This window comes from Haemorhous mexicanus, chromosome 4, assembly GCF_027477595.1.
Source record: "Haemorhous mexicanus isolate bHaeMex1 chromosome 4, bHaeMex1.pri, whole genome shotgun sequence".
Lineage (NCBI taxonomy): Eukaryota > Metazoa > Chordata > Aves > Passeriformes > Fringillidae > Haemorhous > Haemorhous mexicanus.
The window spans coordinates 74,557,246-74,579,962 of record NC_082344.1 but is presented as its reverse complement, the minus strand read 5'-3'; the positions used below and the strand labels follow the sequence as shown (position 1 = coordinate 74,579,962).

Genomic DNA, 22,717 nt, shown 5'->3' with positions numbered 1-22,717 from the left:
AGAGACTCCGAGAACCAAACCATGTGTTTTGCCCATCACCTTTCACAGGTGTGTCCATCTCATGTTGTCTCACAGCTGGCAGAACAAACTCAGCTTGTTACAAAGAATGGAAAAGTTCACCTGATAGATAATGTTTGACACCAGAAACTGGGACTTTATCCCAGAAGGGTCCCATAATATTAAAAGTCCTACCTAAAATACAGCACAGTAATCCCAGCAGGTAAAACTCCTGTTGATCCATCAGGAGATAATTCAGGTTGCTTTCCCAAGGAAATACACTGGTTTTGCCAAATATAATAAAGCCATCAAACCCAGCTTAATATAGATGAATTTACTGTTATGTGGTTTATTCTGGTATTGGTTCCAAAACTCCTGTTGAGAGATTTTGTAACATTTTGCTCACTGAATCCCAGCAGTTTCAATTTTTTCAGGGTCTATTTTTTCCTTGTTTGTGGTACACTCCTTATAGCAACTGCCTCGAGATGCGTCAGGACTCTGCTATATAAAAATGGATATTTGGCTTTAAATAGTTTTATTTGGTGGTGGAGGGGGTAGACTGGAAGTAGAATAATCCCTTACACAAGTCGTGGAAGGTCTGAGTCCTGCTTCCAATCACTGCATTGCTTTGGCCAGGCAGAAGCAGAGCAGATGTTCAAATCTGGGTGTCCAAATCATCAGCTGAGGTGCAGAATAAGGCATCTGTTATAACAGCAAAATCTGCACTGAGCCCCTCTGTCCACCCCTGGCTTCCCACACAGGTAGGAAACATTGGGCTCCAAGGAATAGTTTTTGGCTGATTATTTCCAAACAGGCATGGAGTGTTTCCCTGTTTTTCTGCACCCTGGTGTCTTCTGCACTCGGGCACGTGGAGGGACTCAACACTGCCTAATGCTTTGTCTGCATGATTTACTCATAGGCTTGTTATCCATGTGCCTACTTGGAATTGTCTCCTGTGCCCCTCCTGCAGGATGAAAATGTGTTTTCCCTGGAGGGAAACCCAGCTCCCAGGTTGTTTTTCCACAGATTTTCTCCAGACAGACACAATTCCTGCAGGTGAATCCACTGTTCCCCCAGAGGGAAATGTGGCTGCACATCTCCACAGGTCCCTGAGCCTTTCCCACTGCAGACATCCCTGCTGTCATGCCCCAGGAATGACACTCTGGCAGGCTGCTACACAGCCCTGATGCTCTTGCGTGGGAAAAAGAGAAGCAGAAATCACATCTGAGGGCTGCTGAAGCAAAAGCAAAATTTGTCAGGGAAAACAATGGATTTCCCCTCACCTGAATGCTTTAAGAATAGTCATGAAATAGTTCAGGAATGGTTTGGGGCCAAGTGTTCTCTTCTTGAGAAAGGGAGATGGGCTGGAAGATCCATCCATCCATCCATCCATCCATCCATCCATCCATCCATCCATCCATTCATCCATCCATCCATCCATCCGTCCATCCATCCATCATCCATCCATCCATCCATCCATCCACCCATCCATCATCCATCCATCCATCCATCCATCCACCCATCCATCCATCATCCATCCATCCATCCATCCACCCATCCATCCATCCATCATCCATCCATCCATCCATCCATCCATCCATCCATCCATCCACCCATTCATCCATCATCTATCCATCCATCATCCATCCATCCATCCATCCATCCATCCATCCACCCATTCATCCATCATCTATCCATCCATCCATCCATCCATCCATCCATCCATCCATCCATCCATCCATCCATCCATCCATCCCCTATAATTAAAGGATTTATGATAATTTGGCATGAGCCCATTTGATGGGAACATCCTGTGGTGCCTCTTTCCTGGAAGGTGTTCAATAAATCCAGCCAGAGCTCGGTGCCAGCAGCTTTTGACACCAGCAGTGTCTTTGCTGGTGTTTTTAATCAATGTGTGGTTCCTGTGAACCAGGACCAACGGGGGACATGTGGCAGATGGCATGGTTCATCCCAATTGCTCTTGTTCCACTTTGATCTGATGCTCTGGGCCATAGATAATTATTCCAAAGCAATTTGCATTCCTTCCTCTACATCAGTTATGCCACTTCCACCATAACTCAGTAAATTTCAGGAGATAAAGGAACTGCCCTGACAATCAAAGTAATTAAATGTATTTTTATCCTTCTGCTTTCAAATCACCTTTTTTTTTAATCAGGTCCTCCTCTGCACAACAGCACTACAGAAGTTTGGGTTTTTCCTGGGATTGTGTCTTGTGGCAGATTTTTAGTATTTTCTGGTGTCTAACCAGGTGCTGAGCTCGCTCTGAACCTTCCTTCTGTGAGGGAGAGTACAGGAGTTTTCTGTCCTTCACCCATCTGTCCATTTTTATAGGAATTTGGGATATTGGAGCACTTTTAGCACTTTTTGAAATGCAACTGGGGTTGATGATGGGCTCCATCCAGAGCAGTGTGACCAGGTCAGGAGAGGGGATGGGACTTGGAGCCACCTGCTTTGGTGGAAGGTGTCCCTGCCCATGGCAGGGGTGGAATGAGATGAACTTTCGGGTCCCTCCCAACCCAAACCATTCTTTGATTCTATCACAAAAGAGTTCATCATGTGGTGAGTTCATCACAGGCACAGAGTGATAACATAAACCCTCTTTCTATTAGAAAACCACGCTAAATGCTCTTTTATCAGAGTAGAATTAGACGCTCAATTCCTACCAGAACATGATCTCACATGAAACGTGCTTTCACAGTGTTTCCCCATCATTTATTTCACAAGTGGCACTTCCTGAAGTTGAGCACTGCTGCAGCTCTGCAAAATGTTTTGTGAAAGGTCTCCTGCCCTCTGTCAAACAGCAACTCAAAATATATTTATATTTTGGCTTGAAGGAGACCTTTCAGAGCCTGGCTGGTGCAGCAGCTGCCTTTCCTTCAGGGTGCAGGTGGAAAAGCCAGTTCACTGCTCTTCTGCATCATACCTGGAAAGGAGCAGCAGCTTCCACTGCAAACCCAGCAAGCCACCCACCCAAGGCAAAGATCAGACTGTCAGTCTGCAGGGTTTCATCCATGCTCAGGGATCTCTCCAGGCATTCTTTGGGTGATCTGCTGCTTGTGGATGCTCATGATAAAGGAAGCCTCGGGTTGTGGCCTTCATCCTTGTGTGGCACTATGGTATTTCCTCATTTCTCACTACCTGTCTTTCTTTTTCACACCAGCCTTGATTTCTGGCCAAATCTAAAGAATAACAAACATGGGAGCCCACTATGGGAGACCAAACTAGACCATGCTTAAAAACCTCAGGCACTGAGGTACATAAATCACCATCCTGGGTACCAGCAAGGCCATCCTTGATCCCAAGGGATGGCTGTTTCCTCCTAGATCCTTCTGAGGAGCTGATGGAGAAGGTCTTGGCCTCCACTCCTGGGATGGTCCTGTCTGAGAGCTCGTATTGACTTCAGGTGCTCCCCAGCTAAAGAGTGATGGGAATCAGGCCTCCATCCCTCCTCCTACTCTTACTTCCATCCTCCTGGATCAGAAAGCAGGTGACTATCTACCTGTAGGAAGTTCTGGTTCCCTGACCACCTGGTATGGGTGTCCTACTACAAGGACAAACTCAGCACCTAAATTTAACAGGATTTTCCATCAGCAGAAGAGCCAGTGAAGCCTCTATAGAGCCACGGAATTGTTAAAGTTGAAAAATCCTTCAGAGATCATTGAGTAAAAAATCCAGACTAGGATATATCCCACTTTTCTGCAAAAACCTGCAGTGCAGACACCATCAGCTCATTAGTTGTGCCTGGATGTTTTTGTAGTCATAGAATCACCACAGAATGGTTTGGGTTGGAAGCAACACCACCCCTGCCACGGGCAGGGACAAATCCCACTATCCCAGGTTGCTCAAGCCTGGCCTTGGGCACTTCCAGGGATCCAGGGGCAGCCACAGCTTCTCTGGGCACCCTGTGCCAGGGCCTCACCATCCTCACAGGGAGGAAATTCTTCCCAATCTCCCATCTAACCCTGCCCTCTGTCAGTTTAAAACCACTGCCCCTTGTCCTATCACTCTCTGCCCATATAAGAAGTCGTTCTGCCTCCTTTTATGAGCCTCCTTTAGGCACTGAGATCTCCCTGGAGCCTTCTCCTCTCCAGGTGAGCACCCCCAGCTCTCCCATCCTGGCTCCAGAGCAGAGCCCCAGCCCTTGGAGCATCTCCACAACCAAAGGGAGATGAACTCTATTCTACAAACCAGCCTTAAACTCCTGGCCCTACATCTCTGAGAAGTCTCCAGCAAAATTCTCTCGGCAGGTGTTTGCTCAGGGAGCAGGAACCCTGCCACAAACCCCAGAAGCAGCTCCCAGCACCCCAGGAGAGCTCCACTGCTCTCCACACTCGGCAAAGACAGGACCCAAACACAAACTACAAACTAGGATTTCACCTTGGCTTGAACAACCCGCTGCTAAAGATCCTCATTAGCCACAGAAGCTGCTAATTGTGTTTAAACTGCCGGTGATAGCACCCCGTGCTCAGGGCCTGTGATCACACATCCAAGAGGGACTTAAATTACTCAGCTGAGAAACAGAGTGTGGGGTATCGGGAGTTTGGGCTGATTTAAAGAGAAATCATTGTAGATTATGTGAGCATGGAGGAATGGCTGACAACATTTGGCACACACATTATTTGAAAATTTGGTTATTTCAGCTTTTCAACACCCATGTGACAAATATTGCTCCTGTGTAACAAACGTGGGAGCTGCTCTGCAGAGTGGCAAGGATGTGTGCAGGCTCAGAGACACTGAGGACCGAAGTTTCCGAGTGCTGAAGGACTTTAAAGTGGAGCTGAGAGTCTTTTGTCACTTGAAAAATTTAATTTTACTACAAATTTTAATCAGACATCAGTGAACAGTGTGACTCAATGATGACTTCCTGCAAATTCATGTCACAGAGAGAAAAAAAGAAGTCAAAACATTTGGATAGTTTCAGAAGAAAATAGATCATGTGTTCATTTCACTTGGATGCGATTTGAAGGCTCAATTTGAAATGTCTCTGACTTTTAATAAATTCCCATTTACTCTGAAGTTGAAACAATACATTGCTCTTCAATTGAAAGTTATTTTGTTTTTCATGGGAGTTTTACTTTCATTTAAAGTGTGTATCAATATAATTTTCTGTTGGTCCTGAATTCTTTCACCTAATTTTGTCTTATGAAATAAATAAAACCCATTCTATTTTACCACTTACAACCTTCTTTTTTAGCAGAGTTGGCTGCAGCATGTTTCAGCTTGTGGATTTGTAGTGAAATTTCCTGATTTCTGCAAGTTTCAGACCTGTCTCCTGAGCTGCAAAATCCAAGATAGAAGTTTCTGTTCCCTTCTTGACAGCACTGAAGGATTCTCAGATTTGAATAGGAAATTGCCATTAATAAAGGGGAGGGAGGGGAAATTGGAGGCAGCATATTTTGTAGTCATAAAATAAATGAACTTTTGCCGTGTTTATATTATACATATAATATGGCAGGAAGTAAAGATCAAAAGCTGTGTTTATAAAGGACTTGGCCAGTTGTGTGCTCGGAGGAAGCAAATGGGTTCGTGGGAGGCACCCAAAGAATGAAGTTTGGATTTTTGGCTGGTGGAAATCAGTGTGCCTCCTTTGACTTGTCTGATTTACATCAGCAGGGAAGCTGGCACAAGGGTCTCAAGGCAGAACAGATATGGTAAAACAAAATAAAATTAATTTTTAAAATTAATTTTTAATTAATTAATTAATTACTACTGAAAAGTATTTGCCTGAGGTTCCTTCTCTGTTTCAAAGTACTGGGCGTAACTCAGAGGAACAGGATCCTGATTTCTAGTTTCATTAGCTGGAAGGCTGTCAGGTGGTTGGATCTAAACAATCTTTAGAGTCCCTTCCATCCCAAATCATTGAGTGATTTCATGATTTTAAGGTGTAAAGGTGCAGATGAGGTTTGGAGCTGGTTCCTGCCCTGGTTGGCCAAGGAAGGGAATATCAGAATGGGGCTGCTCAGTGGGCTCAGCCTTCAAGGACTGGCATCTCCCTGAGCCCCACAGTTCCCAAGCTGTTTATTTGCAGGTTACACACCTCCCCTCCATTCCCCCCAGTACACATGATCACTGAAAGGGAAACTGAGGCATGGCCAAATGGGATAATTCATCCCAGGTCTTGCAGGGAGAGGAGTTCAGTGCAGCCTTACTGCTCCCTGCCTGAGTTATACCATCAACTGCAATGCTCCCACAGGGTGAAAATTCCTCACAGCAATGATTTGACCTTGTGGAGAGCTGAGCCAAACCCCCCCAAACACCACCCTCACCCACAGGAGACACTAGAGAGGCACCAGACAGCAGCACGGTGACAGCAGACACACACAGCCCTGATTCACCACTCCAGGGACACCTCAGCTCTCCAGGCACCATCAATCCCAGGGGATTATCCCACTGGAGAGTGTCCCACAGCCCTAGGCTCCAGCTGTGCCTGGGGACACAGCCCAGGGAAACAGCCCCAGAGCTGGAGGGAGCTCAAAACCTCAGCAGGTCAAAATCTGTCCCGCAGCCACGATGCTGTTCCCACTGACTTGAGAGGCAGCCCCGAGCCAGAGGATTTGAAAAACCCTGAGAAAAAGTGCAGCCCCAGCTGGGATGAATGCTCCTCTGGCTGCAGGGTTGGTGGGACTCAAGTCCCCCATGGGCTGTGGGACACGTGGGTCCCAGCAGGCAGATGGAATGACAGACCTCCCTGCTTTGCTGAGCTCTGTGCAAAGGCTGCTGCTGATACTCAGGAATTATTTTAATCTCGTTTTTCCCAGCTCCAGGTTTAGCTGCAGCATTCCAGAGGGTTAATCGGGTCCCCTAAGCTGGGTGCCTGCTGTCAGGGTGAGGAGAACTGGCTTCCCTGCACATCCTGGGTCCCTGGTGCTGGAAGGGGACATTCACACACATCCCTGGTGGGCTCTGTGCCTGCTCAGCCTGCCCTGCACGCAGGGGGGAGCATCCTTTTCACAACCAGCTTGCCAAAACTTTAGAGCACAACACGAGAGACGGCCCTAAATGAGCACACGGGCACTACAGCAGGGCCACAGCTCCTGGGGGTGGTGGATCAGTCCTGGAAAACCACAAGGGATCCTCACCCACCACCCTCATGGATCATACCCGGTCCTGCTCCAGGTCCCTGCACAACAGCACCACCCCGGGAAGTCAGGATTTGTGCTTCAGGCTCTGACACACTCCTTGGAGGGAAAAAACCTCACTCATCTCTAACAGAGGTGGGAGCCCTGGACCCACAGGGGCATATCCAGGTGCAGTTCCCAAAATGGGAGAATGAGAAGATAGCAAAGCTGTTGTTGGAGACCACTGTGCCATAGAAACAGCCTGTTTGAAACAGAGCTGCTTCCTCCTTAGCCTAAAGTTTGTTAGTTAAAATGCTGAATGCAGAATGAATTAATTAAAACAATTATTATTTATAGCTGCTATTTTATTCATTTGCTACCTACTCTGATTGATTATATGACTTTGCTTAATAAATATTGAATAAGTGTTAATTAATTGAATTAATTCACCACTGGTTTATTCACTCACCTATCCCTTATCAGTCACCTATCCCTTATTTCTATGCATGAGTTGTGTCCTGAAAAGTTTGTCCCAAGGAGCAGGTCCCCAGGGGCTCAGCCCCAGGCAGCTGAGCTGGGATGGGGTCACTTACCAAAGGGCAGGATGAAGAAGAAGGGGAACCAGCAGAGGATGAAAACACCCACGACGATGGCAAGAGTCTTGGCTGCTTTTTTCTCCCGGGAGAACTTGAGGAGCCTGACGGAGAGGGAGCTCCTGAAGTTGTGCCCCTTGCTCCGGGTGCTGGAGAGAGGCTCCTCCAGCACGCTGCGGCAGTGGATGCGCAGCACCACCTCCATGGACTTGTTCCTCTCCTTCTTGACCCCTGCCTCCAGGCTCCGGGTGGTCCGCCTGGCCACCACGTAAATCCTGAAGTACATCACCAGGATGACCATGAGGGGCAGGTAGAAGGAGAAGAGGGAGGAGAAGAGGGCATAGCCCGGCTCCTCCGTGATGCTGCAGATGCTCTCGTCCGGCGGCGGCGGCTCCTTCCAGCCCAGCAGCGGCCCGATGGAGATGACCATGGAGGAGAGCCAGACCACCACGAGGATGACCCCCGCCTTCCTCTCGGTCATGATGGTGGGGTACTTGAGGGAGTACTTGACGCCGATGTACCTGTCCACGGAGATGATGCACAGGCTCATGATGGAGGCAGAGCAGCAGAGCACGTCCACCGCTGCCCAGATGTTGCAGAAGATGCGCCCGAACACCCAGAAGCCCAACACCTCCAGGGTGGCCGAGAAGGGCAGCACGGTGGTGCTGAGCAGCAGGTCGGCGATGGCCAGGTTGACGATGAAGTAGTTGGTGACAGTCTGCAGGTGCCGGTTGCAAGCCACCGAGAGGATGACCAGGATGTTCCCCACGATGGCCGAGAGGATGAAGACGGCCAGGAACACCCCGACGCCCACCGCCTGCACATCCAAGGCGAAAGTCAGCGTGGTGCCGTTGCCCTCGGGGGTCTCCTCCCCTTGCAGCCCCCAGGACCGGTTGGCAGCGCTCTGGCTGCCTTGTCCCGTCCGGTTCCCACTCAAGCTGCCATTGCTCAGCTCGGGGAAAGTCATTGTAGAGAAAGTCCGGGCTCCATTGAGGGCGAGGAGAAAGCGGTGCCGAGGCGCAGCTCCCCCAGCATGATCCCCGACTGGCAGCCCCCGCCAAGACGCGCTCCGCACCTCGCTCCCCCGGCCGGGGTGGAGGATGGAGGGGGAGACAAGGACGGAGGGATGGAGCGAGAGAGAGCGAGAGAGCGAGGGAGGGCAGGACGCGCTGCCCGTCGCCCCCCGCCCGCTTCAAGCCGTCCGCCCGCGCTGCCCCCCGTCCCCGCTGTCCCCGCCGCTCAGCCCCGGGGGGGCAGCGCGGTCAGAGCCCCCCCGCCGCCCTGGCATGCTCCGGGGGCTGCGCTGGGCACGGCCGGCAGCGCCCGGCGGCTCCGCGGCTCCGAGCTCGGACCGGGAGCGGCGGGAGGAGCCGGACGGGCCGGGGGCGGGCGGGAGCCCCGCGCGTCAGGTGCCGCCGGGGGAGGAGGAGGAGGCGGCAGAGCTGCTTTCCAGGACGAGGCGAGCCGCGGGGCAGAGTGAAACCGGCAGCAGAGCAGGAGGAGAGAGGAGAGATGACGGAGGGGGTCCAGGCGAGATGATGATGGAGGGGGACCAGGCGAAATAATGATGGAGGGGGTCCAGGCGAGATGATGGACGGGGGGTCCAGGCGAGATGATGATGGAGGGGATTCAGGCACTCTCTGGGAGAAGGCAGCTCCCGGAAGGGTCTCGCAGCACTGGGGTGCAGCCTCAGGAGGAGCACTCAGAACTGGGGTGTAGCCCCAGGAGCAGAACTCAGAATTGGGGTGGAGCCCCCAGGAGGAGTCATTCAGAGCTGAGGCGCATCCCCAGGAGGATCACTGAGAACTGGGATTAAACCCCCAGGAAGATCACTCAGAATTGGGGTGCAGTCCCAGGAGGATCACTGAGAACTGGGATTAAACCCCCAGGAAGATCACTCAGAATTGGGGTGCAGTCCCAGGCGGATCACTCAGAACTGGGATTTAACCCCCAGGAAGATCACTCAGAATTGGGGTGCAGTCCCAGGAGGAGCACTCAGCACTGGGGTTTAACCCCCAGCAGGATCGCTCAGTACCGGGGCGCAGTCCCGGGGGGCAGCGGTCCCACCCGTCACCGCCGGAGGGCAGCAGAGCGCAGGGTTTGCCCGGAGGGTCCCGGGGCTGCGGGGACAGCGCGGGGACAGCAAAAGGACAGCAAAGGGACAACAAGGGGACAGAGTGGTGACAGCAAGGGGACAGCAAGGGAGCAGAGCTGGGACATCTCCATCCCACTGGAGAGCACTCTGCAGCATCCCAGCAAGAGGATGCCCTGCCAGTCTGACGTGCCCCTCTCCCAGCGTCTCACCACAAGGACCTCCTATATGGCCGGCACGTCCCTGCCAGCCTCAACATCCCGCCAGGAGGATGCCGTGCACAGCTGTCCTGTTTTCCCCAGCCCCAGCACCCCACAGAAGGATGCCCTGCAGGTCTGACCATTCGCCCCCAGCCCCAGCACCCCACCAGAAGGGTGCTCTGCCAGGTTTCCTTTGTGGTCCTGCATCCAGCATCCCTCCCATGCCAAACCCTGTTTTCCCAATCCTGACCCCTCAGCCCCTCAGGCATCCTGCTCAGGGTGCAGGCATCCCCTCATGAGCTCATTCCCAAAGCAGAGGGGACAGCCAGGGTCTTGCATTTGAGGACAGCTCCCTGCCAGGACTGAAACTTGCAGCACAGCTTGGACGCAGCAGCTCGTGACTATAACATATAACATATAGGAACATATTTCTGGCTAATTTAAACAGCACTGGGTTTTTTTCCCACTGATAAAAGCAGATCCTGTTTACACTGGTTTCCTCCCAGTGACCTGCCTCCATACATTGTGATGGGGATTGACCCTACTGGTGAACAGGGGCTCTCCCTCAGCTTCTTTCTACTGTACACAGGAAATATTTCCTTGGACTGTGTTTATCCATGATTTTTCAACTTTTTTTTCCTTGAAAAAATAGTTGGTTTAAAGGGCAGGTCAAGTGGACAGTTGGGATAATTTAACTGGTGCTGTCAGAGCATGGGAGATTGGGAGATTCACTGGGTATCAGTGGACAAAAAATATTACAGCTTCTTTATTCCTTTATTTCCCTTGATAATCATTACAGGAAATGACACAGTTTTGATTTTCCTCATTTCTTTCATGCACTTTTTTTCTTCCTTATGATTTCACCCAACTTCCTTGAGCTGGGATTTTGGCCCTGCTGAGAACGAGAAAACTTGAAAATACAAGAAAATAGGAACAAATACTGCAGAAGGAAAATGCTCATAAGGGTGGTTTTGCTTAAAATAACCAACCCAACAAACACTTAAAAGCTTTTTTAATGTGAATTTTTTTTTTTTAAAAGCCCAAACACTCAACACTCGAGGTCAGATTCATTTTCCTTATGTTTTCATGAAAACATGTCAGCCACCAAAATGAAGGATTGTTTCTTACTGGGATGCTAAACTCAGCATGGGAAGATCTCATCCATGGAATTTCGTAGCCCTATCTTTGCAGCAACACAGATTGCTGTGGAGATATATTTATCTCATCTAATCTATCCAGTGACACCCAGAGATAAAGAAAACATGTGCCTCTCTCCAAAGTGAGGGCTTGAGTGAAGCTTCTCATGTACAGCAGGATTTTAAGCACGTAGGAAGAAAAGATGAGATGAAGATTTTGAATCTGCCCTGGTCCTGCCTGTTGGGACCCTGGGTGCTGAGAATTTCAGACTTTCTGTGCTGCCAGGCTCTGACCCCCAGGAGAGCACTGCATTGACCTGAGGGCATGGAGAAGGCTTCCAAAATGGAATGATAGAACTGGGATTGTGGGTGTGGAGTTTGAATAGAAGTGGGTGATATCACAGGGTGGAAGACTCAGAGTTTTGGTTGTAGAATATAGTAATATATATAAGGCAAGATAGAGATTTTAGGGCAGAGACTGGTCCTTTTTCTTTACCTTCTTCTTCACCTTCTTCTTCACTTTCTTCTTCACCTTCTTCTCCATGGGTTTGGGTTGGTTTTGTATAATTGGATAAAAAAGTCCACATTGTGGGCACTGGTGGTTGGTTTTTGGGTTAAAAGTAAAAATAATTTAGGTGTCATTTCTTAATTGGACAGTTTATCCCTAAAAGGCCTTGTAGAGAGAGATAGAGATGGGGCTCCATTTTTAGTTTGTTGGAGTGAAGTGCTGTAGAAATCAGGGTTTGTGAGACTGTGACAGAGATAAGAACTGATAAACTTTTGAGTCTGAACAGGAAACACCATCTCACACATTTAATCCTGACCCTGACAAAAAAGAAGCAAAAGAATCCTCACCTGCCCTCCCTGGGGGAGCTCTCCTCCTCTCCTGAAGTCTCCAAACACAACTTGTCCCTGTTGCTGAGAGGTTGGAGCTGGCATGGACTGCAGGGCTTGAATGGGGTGCAAGGATGGGATGGGAGAGAGGAAGGGGCAATTTTTGGTGGGAGTGAGAGCCTGGGGGCTGCCACTTCTGCCCCAACCACACAGAAAACTCTCGAGGTTGCTCGGATGCCTTTGCCCTCCCCACCAGGACAGGGAGAGATCACATCCTGTGCTGTCACTGTCAGCTAAGGCACATCAGAGCTCACTGCCACACTGTCACCTCCTTGCTGTTCATCTCTTTCTCTCCAAATCAGGGCCATTGTGGTTAATTTAAACTAATGAGGAACAATTTAGTGTTGATGCACTTAAACACAAATAAAAGTGTTGGGGTAGGTCTGCATGGAGGGATAGAAGTAAACACATACAGAGATGTGTGAACACCTGGGATCTTCCCTCTCGGTCCTTTTCATCCCTTTCCTCCCTCTTTTTTTACTCTATTGGGGCAGAGGTTATCCTGGGATTGAGGTAGTGCCATTTGGTGATGTGAACAGGGTTCTTTAGATAGATAAAAGGACACACACACACACCTGCTGAACAGTGTTTGTCATGCTGTAATTACATGTTATGCCCAAATCTTGGAAAGGAAAAGCAATTTTTTGGTTCAAAGCACCAGAGCTTAAAGGATTTTGATCAACATTTGCAAACACTCTGGGGTCTGTACCAAGGAGAGTGGTACTGTGGGTGGAAGGTGTCCCTGCCCATGGCAGGGGCTTGGAAATAAATCATCTTTAAGGTTCTTTTCAGCCCAAACCATGATTCTGTGACTCTACCCTTGCTCTGCAAAGGAAGATTATCCATGGTGCATCTGCCTGCAGATCTCCTGGATCCAGAGCTAGGAGAAATGGATCCAGCTCACAGCCAATGCACATTCATAATATTTAAGGCAAATTAATAATATTTAATGTTTGTAAAGATGGGTTTGAATTACCTTGGGCAGGGCATCCAAAAATCCTCTGGAAAGCCAGGATCAATCTTCACTGCTGGTCCCTCTGAGGTCCTGTCCAGCTCTGCTGGCTCCTGGGCTGCTCACAGGTCTTCAAACATCATAAAAATGAGCTTAAAGTGATTGCAAGGGAGGGTTCAAACCTGTTCTGCTGCACCTTTTGTTTCCAAACATGGGGGTTCTGGAGAAACTGGGGATCTGGGCAATAACTGGGAGATGTAATGAGCAAAACCTGGGTTGGGCAATTGATGCAGAGCATTAGAAATGTGGGAATTTTGATTTTAATTGTGAATGAGGGGTGGGGTGTGCAGAAATGTCCACCTTTGTTGGTGCTGTGAGGTTATTCTCTCAACCTAAATGATTCTAAGAAGTTATTTTGACTTTGTTGAGGTAAGTGAAGTTTTTATGATGAATGCATGTTTTGTTAATATTTTTGTATTCTTGCAATTTTATTTAAGTCTAAGAGAAACCAGGCTATGCTGTGAATGTTTATGGCTTAATAAATGAGGCGGGAAGGAGAAGAAAATAGCTTTTATTAATTGAATGATAAAGGTGGGGGAGAAGAAACTCTGAGCATCCTCTAAACCTGCTCAGATATGGATTACAATTCCCTTTCCCTTTGCCTTCCTGCTCCCACAACTCATCCCAGCCATTATCACATCTTACTACATTTACTATTTTTTCCCAGTTTTCTCCCCTTCAAGTGACTGAGGCTGCTCTGGGTATGGTTTGGCTTTTAAACGTTTGTTCCCCTACTCAAGTGCTGGGATCCCAGAGCCCACGATGGAGATCTGGGGTCCAAGCCCCTTTCCTGAAGATGGATTTGTCTTTTCCAAAATCTCCCCTCATGGTGGCTTTCTCCTCCTTAAGTGGATTCCCTGTCCTCCTGGTTGGAAGGTTTCTGGTCTAGTCTAAACTTTCTTTGCTCCTTGCCAGCTGATGCATAGAGGAATTTATTACCTCCCTCTTACAGGTTTTTAATTTAATTTTGGAGCAACTGAATAGAGGAAAAAAAAAAAAGGAAAAATAATCAGAGAATGGTTTGGGTTGGAAGGGACATCAGAGACCATTTCTTTCCACCCCCCTGCCATGGGCAGGGACACCTTCCACTAATCTAGGTGGCTCCAAGCTCTGTCCAGACTGGCCTTGGGCACTTCCAGGAATCCAGGGGCAGCCACAGCTTCTCTGGGCACCCTGTGCCAGGGCCTCCCCTCCCTCACAGGGAAGAATTTCTTCCCAATACCCCATCCATCCCTGCCCTCTGGCAGTGGGAAGCCATTCCCTGTGTCCTGTCCCTCCATCTCCTGTCCAAAGTCCCTCTCCAGCTCCCTTGGAGCCCCTTGAGGTACTTGTAGGGGCTCTGAGCCTCTCCAGGCTGAACAATCCCAAATCTTTCAGGCTGTTTCCATAGCAGGGGTGCTCCAGCCCTTGGAGAATCTCTGTGGGCTCCTTTGGACCCCCTGTAGCACATCCACATCTTTCCTGTGCAGAGCTGGACGCAGCAATGCAGGTGGGGTCTCACTGCCCTCCCCAGGGGAAAAGAATTACCAAACTCATGAACTCCTTTCTGCCCATGCTCTTAGTGCAGGGAAGGTGCTGTGGCAGGTCCCTGCTGTGATTTACAGGGAACTCTCTGAGAACCAGAAATTATTTTGTCTTCCTGGACACAAGAGCTGACACGGCAAGTGGAGGAAGGAGGCTGAGGCAAATTGTAGCCCCTCCAAACTCCAAAAAAAAAGGGGATGAAGTGAGGTGGCAAAGCACCTTTCAGGGCATAAAGTGAGGTGGTAAAGCATCTTCCTGTATCAGGAACAGGCCAGCAGGAGCAGGAAGGTCATTCTTCCCCTATTCTCAGCACTGGTGTGGTCACACCTTGAGTGCTGCGTCCAGTTCTGGCCCCTCAGTTTCGGAAGGACATTGAGACACTTGAGTGTGTCCAGAGGAGGCAACGAGGCTGGAGAGGGGCTGGGAACACAAACCCTGTGAGGAACCACTGAGGGAGCTGGGGGTGCTCAGCCTGGAGAAAAGGAGACTCAGAGGTGACCTTATCACTCTGCACAGCTCCTGAAAGGTGCCTGTGCTCAGCTGGGGCTGGGCTCTGTCTCCAGCAGCACTGACACAACCAGAGCACACAGCCTCAAGCTGCACAAAGGGAAATATGGGTTGGATATCAGGGAAAAGGTTTTCATGGAAGCAGTGATAAAGTTCTGGAATGCTCTGCCCAGGGAGGTGGTGGAGTCCCTATCCCTGGGTGTGTTTAAAAAAAGACTGGGTGTTGTGGCATTCATATTTTCTGAAAAATCCCTTCACCCAGGATTGTTCTCCTGGGAAGCTGAGAAGCCTCAGAGAAAAGGAAAACAATTTTTATCTCATTTGCCTCTCCTGTGTTGTGCTCATGTGGAATGTGTTTGGAGATTGTTCACCCACAGGTGATTGTTCCATTGCATTCTGCTGGGAGTTGTTTTCACTCTCTGGCCTATCAGGGCCAAGCTGTGTCAGGACTCTGGAGAGAGTCAGGAGTTTTCATTATTATCTTTTTAGCCTTCTGTCTGTATCCTTTCTGTGTTCTTTAGTATAGTACAGTTTATTATTCTTTAATATAATATAGTATCATAAAACAATAAATTAGCCTCCTGAGAACATGGAGTCAGATTCATCATTCCTGCCTTCATCTGGGGGGAACCAAAATACCAGAGGTGTGGCACTGGGTGCCAGGGTTTAGTTGAGGTGTTGGGGAATGGGTTGGACTTGGTGATCTTGAAGGTCTCTTCCAACCTGCTCATTCTGTGATTCCAGACCATTAGCCATCAGTGCCTAGGAACACACAGGGAATGTGGGCATTCAGGAGGTGCAGGCCTCCACGCCATGTCTCAGCTCCAGTCTGATCCAGTGGGCAGAAGCCAAGGAGAGGGGCTGGAGCTGCTGTGTGGAAGGGAAAGAGCTCCGAGTGCCATGCTGCTCTCTGGGAGGTGATGGCAGGTAGGATGAGTGGATAGAACAAGCAGATAAGTGCGGTTTATAGAGCTGGTGGGACATGTTTGTTATTTCAGTGTGAATGCTGATGTGTTCAAAATGAAGCATTCCTCAGGGATGTTCTTTTTTTTTGCCTTTTGCTCTGTTAAAAGCCATATAATAAAACACTCCAATACCAGGCAGAGCATTTTAGATCCACATTGCAAAACACTTTTATTTTTTCAGGGAAAAATGAGCAAAACATAAGGCAAATTACTTCAGATTTACTGGGAGAATTAGCAATTAGCAGAAAAATGGCTAATGACGGTGTAAAAAAAGCAGTCTCTGATGTATAGAATGAAATAAATAACAGCATAAGAGATAAATCACAGCAGAACCAAATATATAAATAAAAATGCTACAAAAGGTCAAAATTGCAACAAAGAATTGCTCTGTTATCGCACAAAAAATATTTCTGTTGGCAGTTTTATTTCTTTGCGAAATTTCACTTCACCGAAATGTCAGCGTTTATTTGCCATTACTGTATATTTTCCTACCAGTTAGAAATCCAGGCCATCAACTGCTTCAAATGGCAGGTATGGAATGAGCCCTGAACCAAAGCCCCTCTGATTTGTCACAGTCTGCCTCTCATGGTTGATTCTTTGGCTCATAAATAAAAGCCTGAGAAACATTTTTTGGAAAAGAACACCAAACTAGGACTTCATCAAATCAGAGAATATCCTGAGCTGGAAGGGAGCCACAAGGATCATCCAGTTCAACCCCTGTTCCAGCACAGACACCCCAACAATCCCACCCTCTCTCTGGGAGCGTTGTCCAGACTTTCCTGGAGCTCTGGCAGATCTGGGGCTGTGCTCATTCCCTGGGGAGCTTGGGCAGTGCCCAGAACTCTCTGGGAAAGGAATCTTTTCCTAAAATCCAAACTAAACCTTCCCTGGGACGGCTCCAGCCCTTCCCTTGGATCCTGGCACTAACGTAGTGTCTTGGTTTGAAAAGCCAGGTGTCTGCTAAGGAAGGCAGGAGACTCCCTTGAAATGGAAAATGTAAACCCCCTCCCCTTGAATTATTATAATTTTTGAAATTAAGGGGCTCTCAGGCAAAGATATGGGAATAGGAATGTCAGTTCTTTACTCGGAAAATTAAAAATACAAATGCAATAGTACAAAAAAAGAAACCAACCCACCTGCAGAGTCAGAGCAGGCTCTGGCTCCCTGTGGGTCAGGGAGGTGGCACAGTCCCATCCCAGGGTGGCTCAAGGTGGTGGCACAGTCCCATCCCAGGGGGGCTCAGGGTGGTGGCACAGTCCCATCCCAGGGGGGCTCAGGGTGGTGGCACAGTCCCATCCCAGGGGGGCTCAGCCCTCCTGCAGTGCCAGCTGTGGTTCTGCTGGAGCAGGGATCCTGCACAAGAGGGGAGTTTTCCTCTGGAGCTCCAGGGCTGCTGGAGATGGGCCTGCTCTCCCTCTGGGAATGCAGGGCAGGAGAAAGCTGCTCCTCTGGGAATGCAGTGGGCAAAGGCTGCTGGGCTATTCCAAACCTCAGATTCTATCCAGGTAGGAATGCTTGGCTCCTCCCCTGGGTGGAGCATCTCCCCATGGGATGATGGAATTTTATCAGCCCTGCAGGGACACTCACTGGCCATGGACAGAAGATAATTAATAATTAACGACCCATGAACAGCAGAGATCTCCTGGAGGGAGGATTGGTTGTGGAAGAGATAATGAAAACTGCCCAAAGAACAGCAGATAACTGCCCCACCTCTGACAGATGGGGATAGAACACCCCCAAACCACACCTTAGAACCCAAGACATACAGAGAGGAGAGAGCAGAGCTGCCCCTGTGGAGGAGCTACAGACTCTGATGAGTCTCCCCTCAGTCTCCTGTTTTCCAGGCTGAGCCAAGCAAGGGACCTCAGCCACTCCTCATATGGCCCCTCCAGACCCTTCACCATCTTCACAGCCTATTGGTTTCTTGAGGTCAGGATTGAAGGTATTTGAGAGGGTAGTTTATGTTTGGACTTAGGTGTTTATTATTTTTTATTAGTGAAAGAGCTTCACAACTATGATTTTGGCAGCTTTTCATCAGCAAGGTACAAAATGGCTAACTATCTCTTGTTACAAGGTCTTTTAAGACTATCTAATTAAGAAAGGACACTTAGATTATTTTCTCTTTTAACCCAATAACTGATCCTTAGAAGCCTGCAATGCAGACTTTTCTGCCCAATTACAAAACATCACCCAAACCCATGAAGAAGAAGGAAGAAGAAGGTGAAGAAGAAGGTAAAAAATATCAACCTGCCTCTGCCCTGAAACGTCTATCTTGCTTCATATTTATTTTTATATTCTAGACCTCCTAACTCTAAGTTTTCTACCTTGTGATAATACACACTTCTAACCAACTACACACCTGTAATCCCAGTGCTATTAATCAATTTTGGAAGTCTTCTCCACAGCCTCAGGTTAAATGCAGTTTATTCTTGTGAGTCTGTGCCTTTCAGCACAGAAAGTTTAAAATTTTCAGTGTCTAGGATTCCAACATCAGCCCTCTTTTGGACATTCTCTAATAGCTTTATGTCCTTCTCCCAAAGAAGTTGTCATGACATGGTTCCATCCTGTCAGTCATAAGATAACCAAAAAACTTGAAAAATCATTGATTGTCCCAACAGCTATTCTCCCGGGTTCCCTAGCTGCTCAGAGTGACCCCGAGATGAGTTAGAAAGTCTCTTTTCCCAGCCTGGTGGTTGAAGAAGGAGTCAGAACTCTTCAGTTCTCATTCTCAAAGTTGTTTATTGTTTCTTATCTATAAAATTCTTTCTCTGGCCTGGCAAAGTCCACTCAGCAGGACAGACAGAGGCACTCTGCCTGCCCCCATGGCGGTGTTTTCTTTTTATACTAAAAACTACCAGTACAATTTTTACAATTACTTTCCAATACCTATCACCTAAGTTAGACAGTGAGCTTCTACTCTAAACCAATCCAGAAGTGCCAACATCACCCAGAAGATGGAGGCCAAGAAGAAGAAGGACAAAGGCTGGACATGCCCAGATCCCTCCATCTTGCCCTCTGAACCCCCATTCTAAAAACCCCAAAAATCTATTTTCCACCCTGTGATAAATTCACTGTCATTCTATTCAAACTTTTGTGGCTTGTAATAATTGTTCATATAAGGCTGGTAATTGTTTTTTCCAAGGGCTAAATCAAAGGCACAGGGGTCTTGGGCTCTGTGCCAAGGTCTCTGAGCCCCCTGGGCAGGGTCTCGAGCCCTCCAGGGCAGCCAGAGGGATTTCCTGGGTTCTGACACTGATCTTTTGGTGGACAGGGAGTTGGGTAGAGAAATGGAGATGCTGGGAGGAGAGGAGGATTTACAAAGAGGATCCTGAGTGTTTGGCTTGAGGACTTGCCTTCAGCCATCAGGAGCAGGGGACACTTGCAGGACATCAGAGTGATGCTGGGGGGCCAAGGGGTTGCTCTATGGGCAGAGGTGTGGCAAAAAGGTGACCACGAGTTTTAGCCTAGACCAGGAGGGTGCTTTAGAAAAAAGGTAATGATCTTGATTCTGATAAAACCCAACAGACTTAAGCTTTTTTGCAATGTTCTTTTTATGAAGGTAAATAAATATGTACTATAAGTTCAAGTTACATCGTAATTTTTCCCAGGAGCTTGTCTGCTTTCTTAAGGGAGCACAGGGAGCTTGCAGGCTTCCACACTTCAAGTTAACACAAGTAAGTAATAGTAAATATTAAAACATGGCACAAAAATGAGTGGCACGGGCTCAGACTAAAATTAGTCTGCAAACTAAAAGGTGGTGCTCCTCAATTTTGCCTTCAGTTGGAATTAACCAGAGTTACTTTAGGAGCTCGTGGCAGACTAAAAAGATCTGGGTTCAGTGTGTGTGAGGCTCTGGGTTGTTTTTAACCAGCCACCTAAAGCACTAAAGGATGAGGAATAAATTTCAGACTCACTTATTTCTGTGGCATTAAGGAAGTTCACCCCTGTCTGGGCTCCTCACCTCATGTCCACCTCGGGTTAGGAGTCAATAAAATTTCTGCTTGAAGCTGATGACCTGAGGGCAAGGACACGTGGTGGGGGTACAGCCATGCCATGAGGGTGGCTCCCTGTGAAAACACCTGCAGGCCAAAAATTTCTCTTGCACTGATGTTTTCAGTCACCAGCTTTGTGTGCCTCCTGCTTCCCGCTGGTGGTTTCTCTGTTTTCTTTTCAAAGCAACGTTTGGACTGAGCTCAGCCATCCCTCTGCATCAGAATCTTCAGGGCCTCTTTGGCTCTATGACATGGGCAGCGAGGGGTTGAGAGAGTTACATCTCTTCTGTGATGCCTGGCATTTTTCTCCTGATCAAATGAATCCATTGCAAAGTGGAATCCTATGGCAGCACTGACAGCAGCAGGAGAACATCTTATCCCTGTTTCAGCACCTTGTTGATCAACTCAGCCTCCCCTGGTGTTCCCATGGAAGTCAGAAATGCATTTTTTTCTACTTGAACCCTCATGTTTTGCAAATCTCCATATTAACCCAACAAGAAATGTCCCCTTGAGTGATGTTAATGTTGCTTAGTCTGGGAGTATTATTTCCAACAAAGAGATTGCACCTGAGTAAATATCCAGGTTTGAGATGTATTTGAATAATGTCTCTAGCTGCTGGTCTGAATATTGAATCTGCTGCAACCCACAGAGCTAAAAGAATAATGAATTTAGCAACAGCCACAGCCATGGCCATGTGAAGGCATTAGCCAGATGTTTGTTTTTAGCAGGGCACATGTGGGATTGCCTTGTTCTCTTTCCCCTGGCTCTCAAGTAACTGCAGGGCTGCATTTCAGCTTTAGAAGCCAGAAGGGCACAACAGATTTGTCCTGGCCAGTAAAAGCAAAACCAAATTACTGAGCTCTCTGGTCTGGAGGTGAATGGGTCAGAGAGTCACAGAATCACAGAATTCCCAGAATGACCAGGTTGGAAGAGACCCTCAAGATCATGGAGTCCAACCCAGCCCCAACACCTCAACTCAACCCTGGCACCCAGTGCCACATCCAGGCTTTGTTAAACACATCCAGAGATGGTGACTCCACCACCTCCCTGGGCAGAACATTCCAGAACTTTATCACCCTTTCTGTGGAAAACTTTTTCCTGATATCCAACCCATATTTCCCTTGGTGCAGCTTGAGGCTGTGAGCTCTGGTTCTGTCAGTGCTGCTGGAGACAGAGCCCAGCCCCAGCTGAGCACAGGCACCTTTCAGGAGCTGCAGAGAGTGATGAGGGCATCCCTGAGTCTCCTTTTTTCCAGGCTGAGCACCCCCAGCTCCCTCAGCCATTCCTCACGGGGCTTGTGTTCCCAGCCCCTTACGAGACATTTTGCTGAAGGAATGACCTTATTGCAATGGCTCTGGCATTTGCATGGCAGCATCAGTTTCTTATTAGCTGTTCCCAAGTGACCCTGGGCTGCTCTGTCCTTGCAGCCCATGAACTTGGCTTTCCAGGGCAGGGCTCTCTGCTGGCCAGAGAAGAACGGGCAGTGGAGAGAGAAAAACGTGCCTGTGGCTCCAGAGCTTGGAAGAGCAGCTGCTTTGGGAGCCAGGGGCTGTATGCAGATGTATTTTCCAGGTGGATGCCCATCCAAGGATGTAGCAAGGCTTGCAAAGCTTAAATTAGATGCCTTGAGTCAGACTTGCCAGTGCGGGGATGGCTGTTCAGGTGGGGAAGGTTACGGAGCTGCAGCTTCCAAATTTCTTCACTGGTGGTTTTGCATTTTGGTACAAGTCCTGTTCCTGCAAATGGAGTTTGGGAATCGTCCGTGTGGTTCCCAAATCCCATGGAAGCGCAGCAGCCTTACCAGTGGCTGCTGAGAAGGGAAGATGGTCACCTCCTCCTCTTTTTTGCAGCTCCAAGGGGCCTTGGGCAGCACTGTTGGGTGAACTTTTAAACCCAAAGCAGAAACTTTTCAAGCAACCACACAGTGATTGTAGCATGCACCTTATTTTCTGACGTACCAGCTAGATCCAAACCCCAAAAGTGGGATCAGATCTCGCACTGGTGAGGAAGTAACCTCATTGACTGAGCGTGCCTTTCAAATTATACATTCCACATGGAAGGAAGGGGTTGTAATGTAATTCAGAAATATTTGGCATGTTTTCCCACAGTTACAGACAAAGAAACAAAGGTGTTAACCAAGCTCCTTCAGGGAAAGGAGCCAAATTTTCTGTCTCAACATTTAGATTTCCTGGGCTGCCATGGTCCCTGTTGAGCCAGGCTCAGTTGCCCCTCAAGGCTGCAGGTTGTGAAGTCTGAGAGAGCTGAACTTTGGTCTGAGGATATTTTGACAACACCAATGTGCAAAGAGCCACCATTTACAGAGACCATTTTTGCCTGGGGGTATCCCATGTACCTCCCTCTTTTTTCTTTTCAAGCATTTCCTTGGAAGTCATAGAGGTTTGGGCTGGAAGGGACCTTAAAAATCATTTCAGGACATTTGGTAGGTCATGATTTCTTCAGATAGGGTTTCTCAAGAGAGATGTAGATCAGGAGTGTACTCCCAGAATGATCTATTGAAATTAATCCTGATCTTGGTGATCAGGGTTCTTGAGATCTAATGAGTCAATCAGACAAAAGATGTGACTCCCAAAGACTCATGGAAACTGCTTTGGAGAAGACAATGAATTATCTGCTGAATCAGGTCAAAGAATTCAGTCATCATTAAAAATATCATCATTATTTTTGGAAGGGACTAGAATAAAAATATACAGAGAGGAAAATAATTA

At 48.2% G+C, this 22,717-nt stretch overlaps 1 protein-coding gene across 1 annotated transcript in view; it reads right to left on the bottom strand.

Annotated features, from left to right (window-relative positions):
- The window catches only part of ADRA1D (adrenoceptor alpha 1D), a 44,278-nt gene extending 35,442 nt beyond the window's left edge, over positions 1-8,836 (bottom strand). The window contains exon 1 of the mRNA XM_059845433.1: positions 7,670-8,836. Coding sequence (XP_059701416.1) covers positions 7,670-8,636 — 967 coding nt within the window. The 5' untranslated portion in view covers positions 8,637-8,836. The remainder of the gene's footprint in view (positions 1-7,669) is intronic.
- Positions 8,837-22,717: the final 13,881 nt, after the last annotated feature.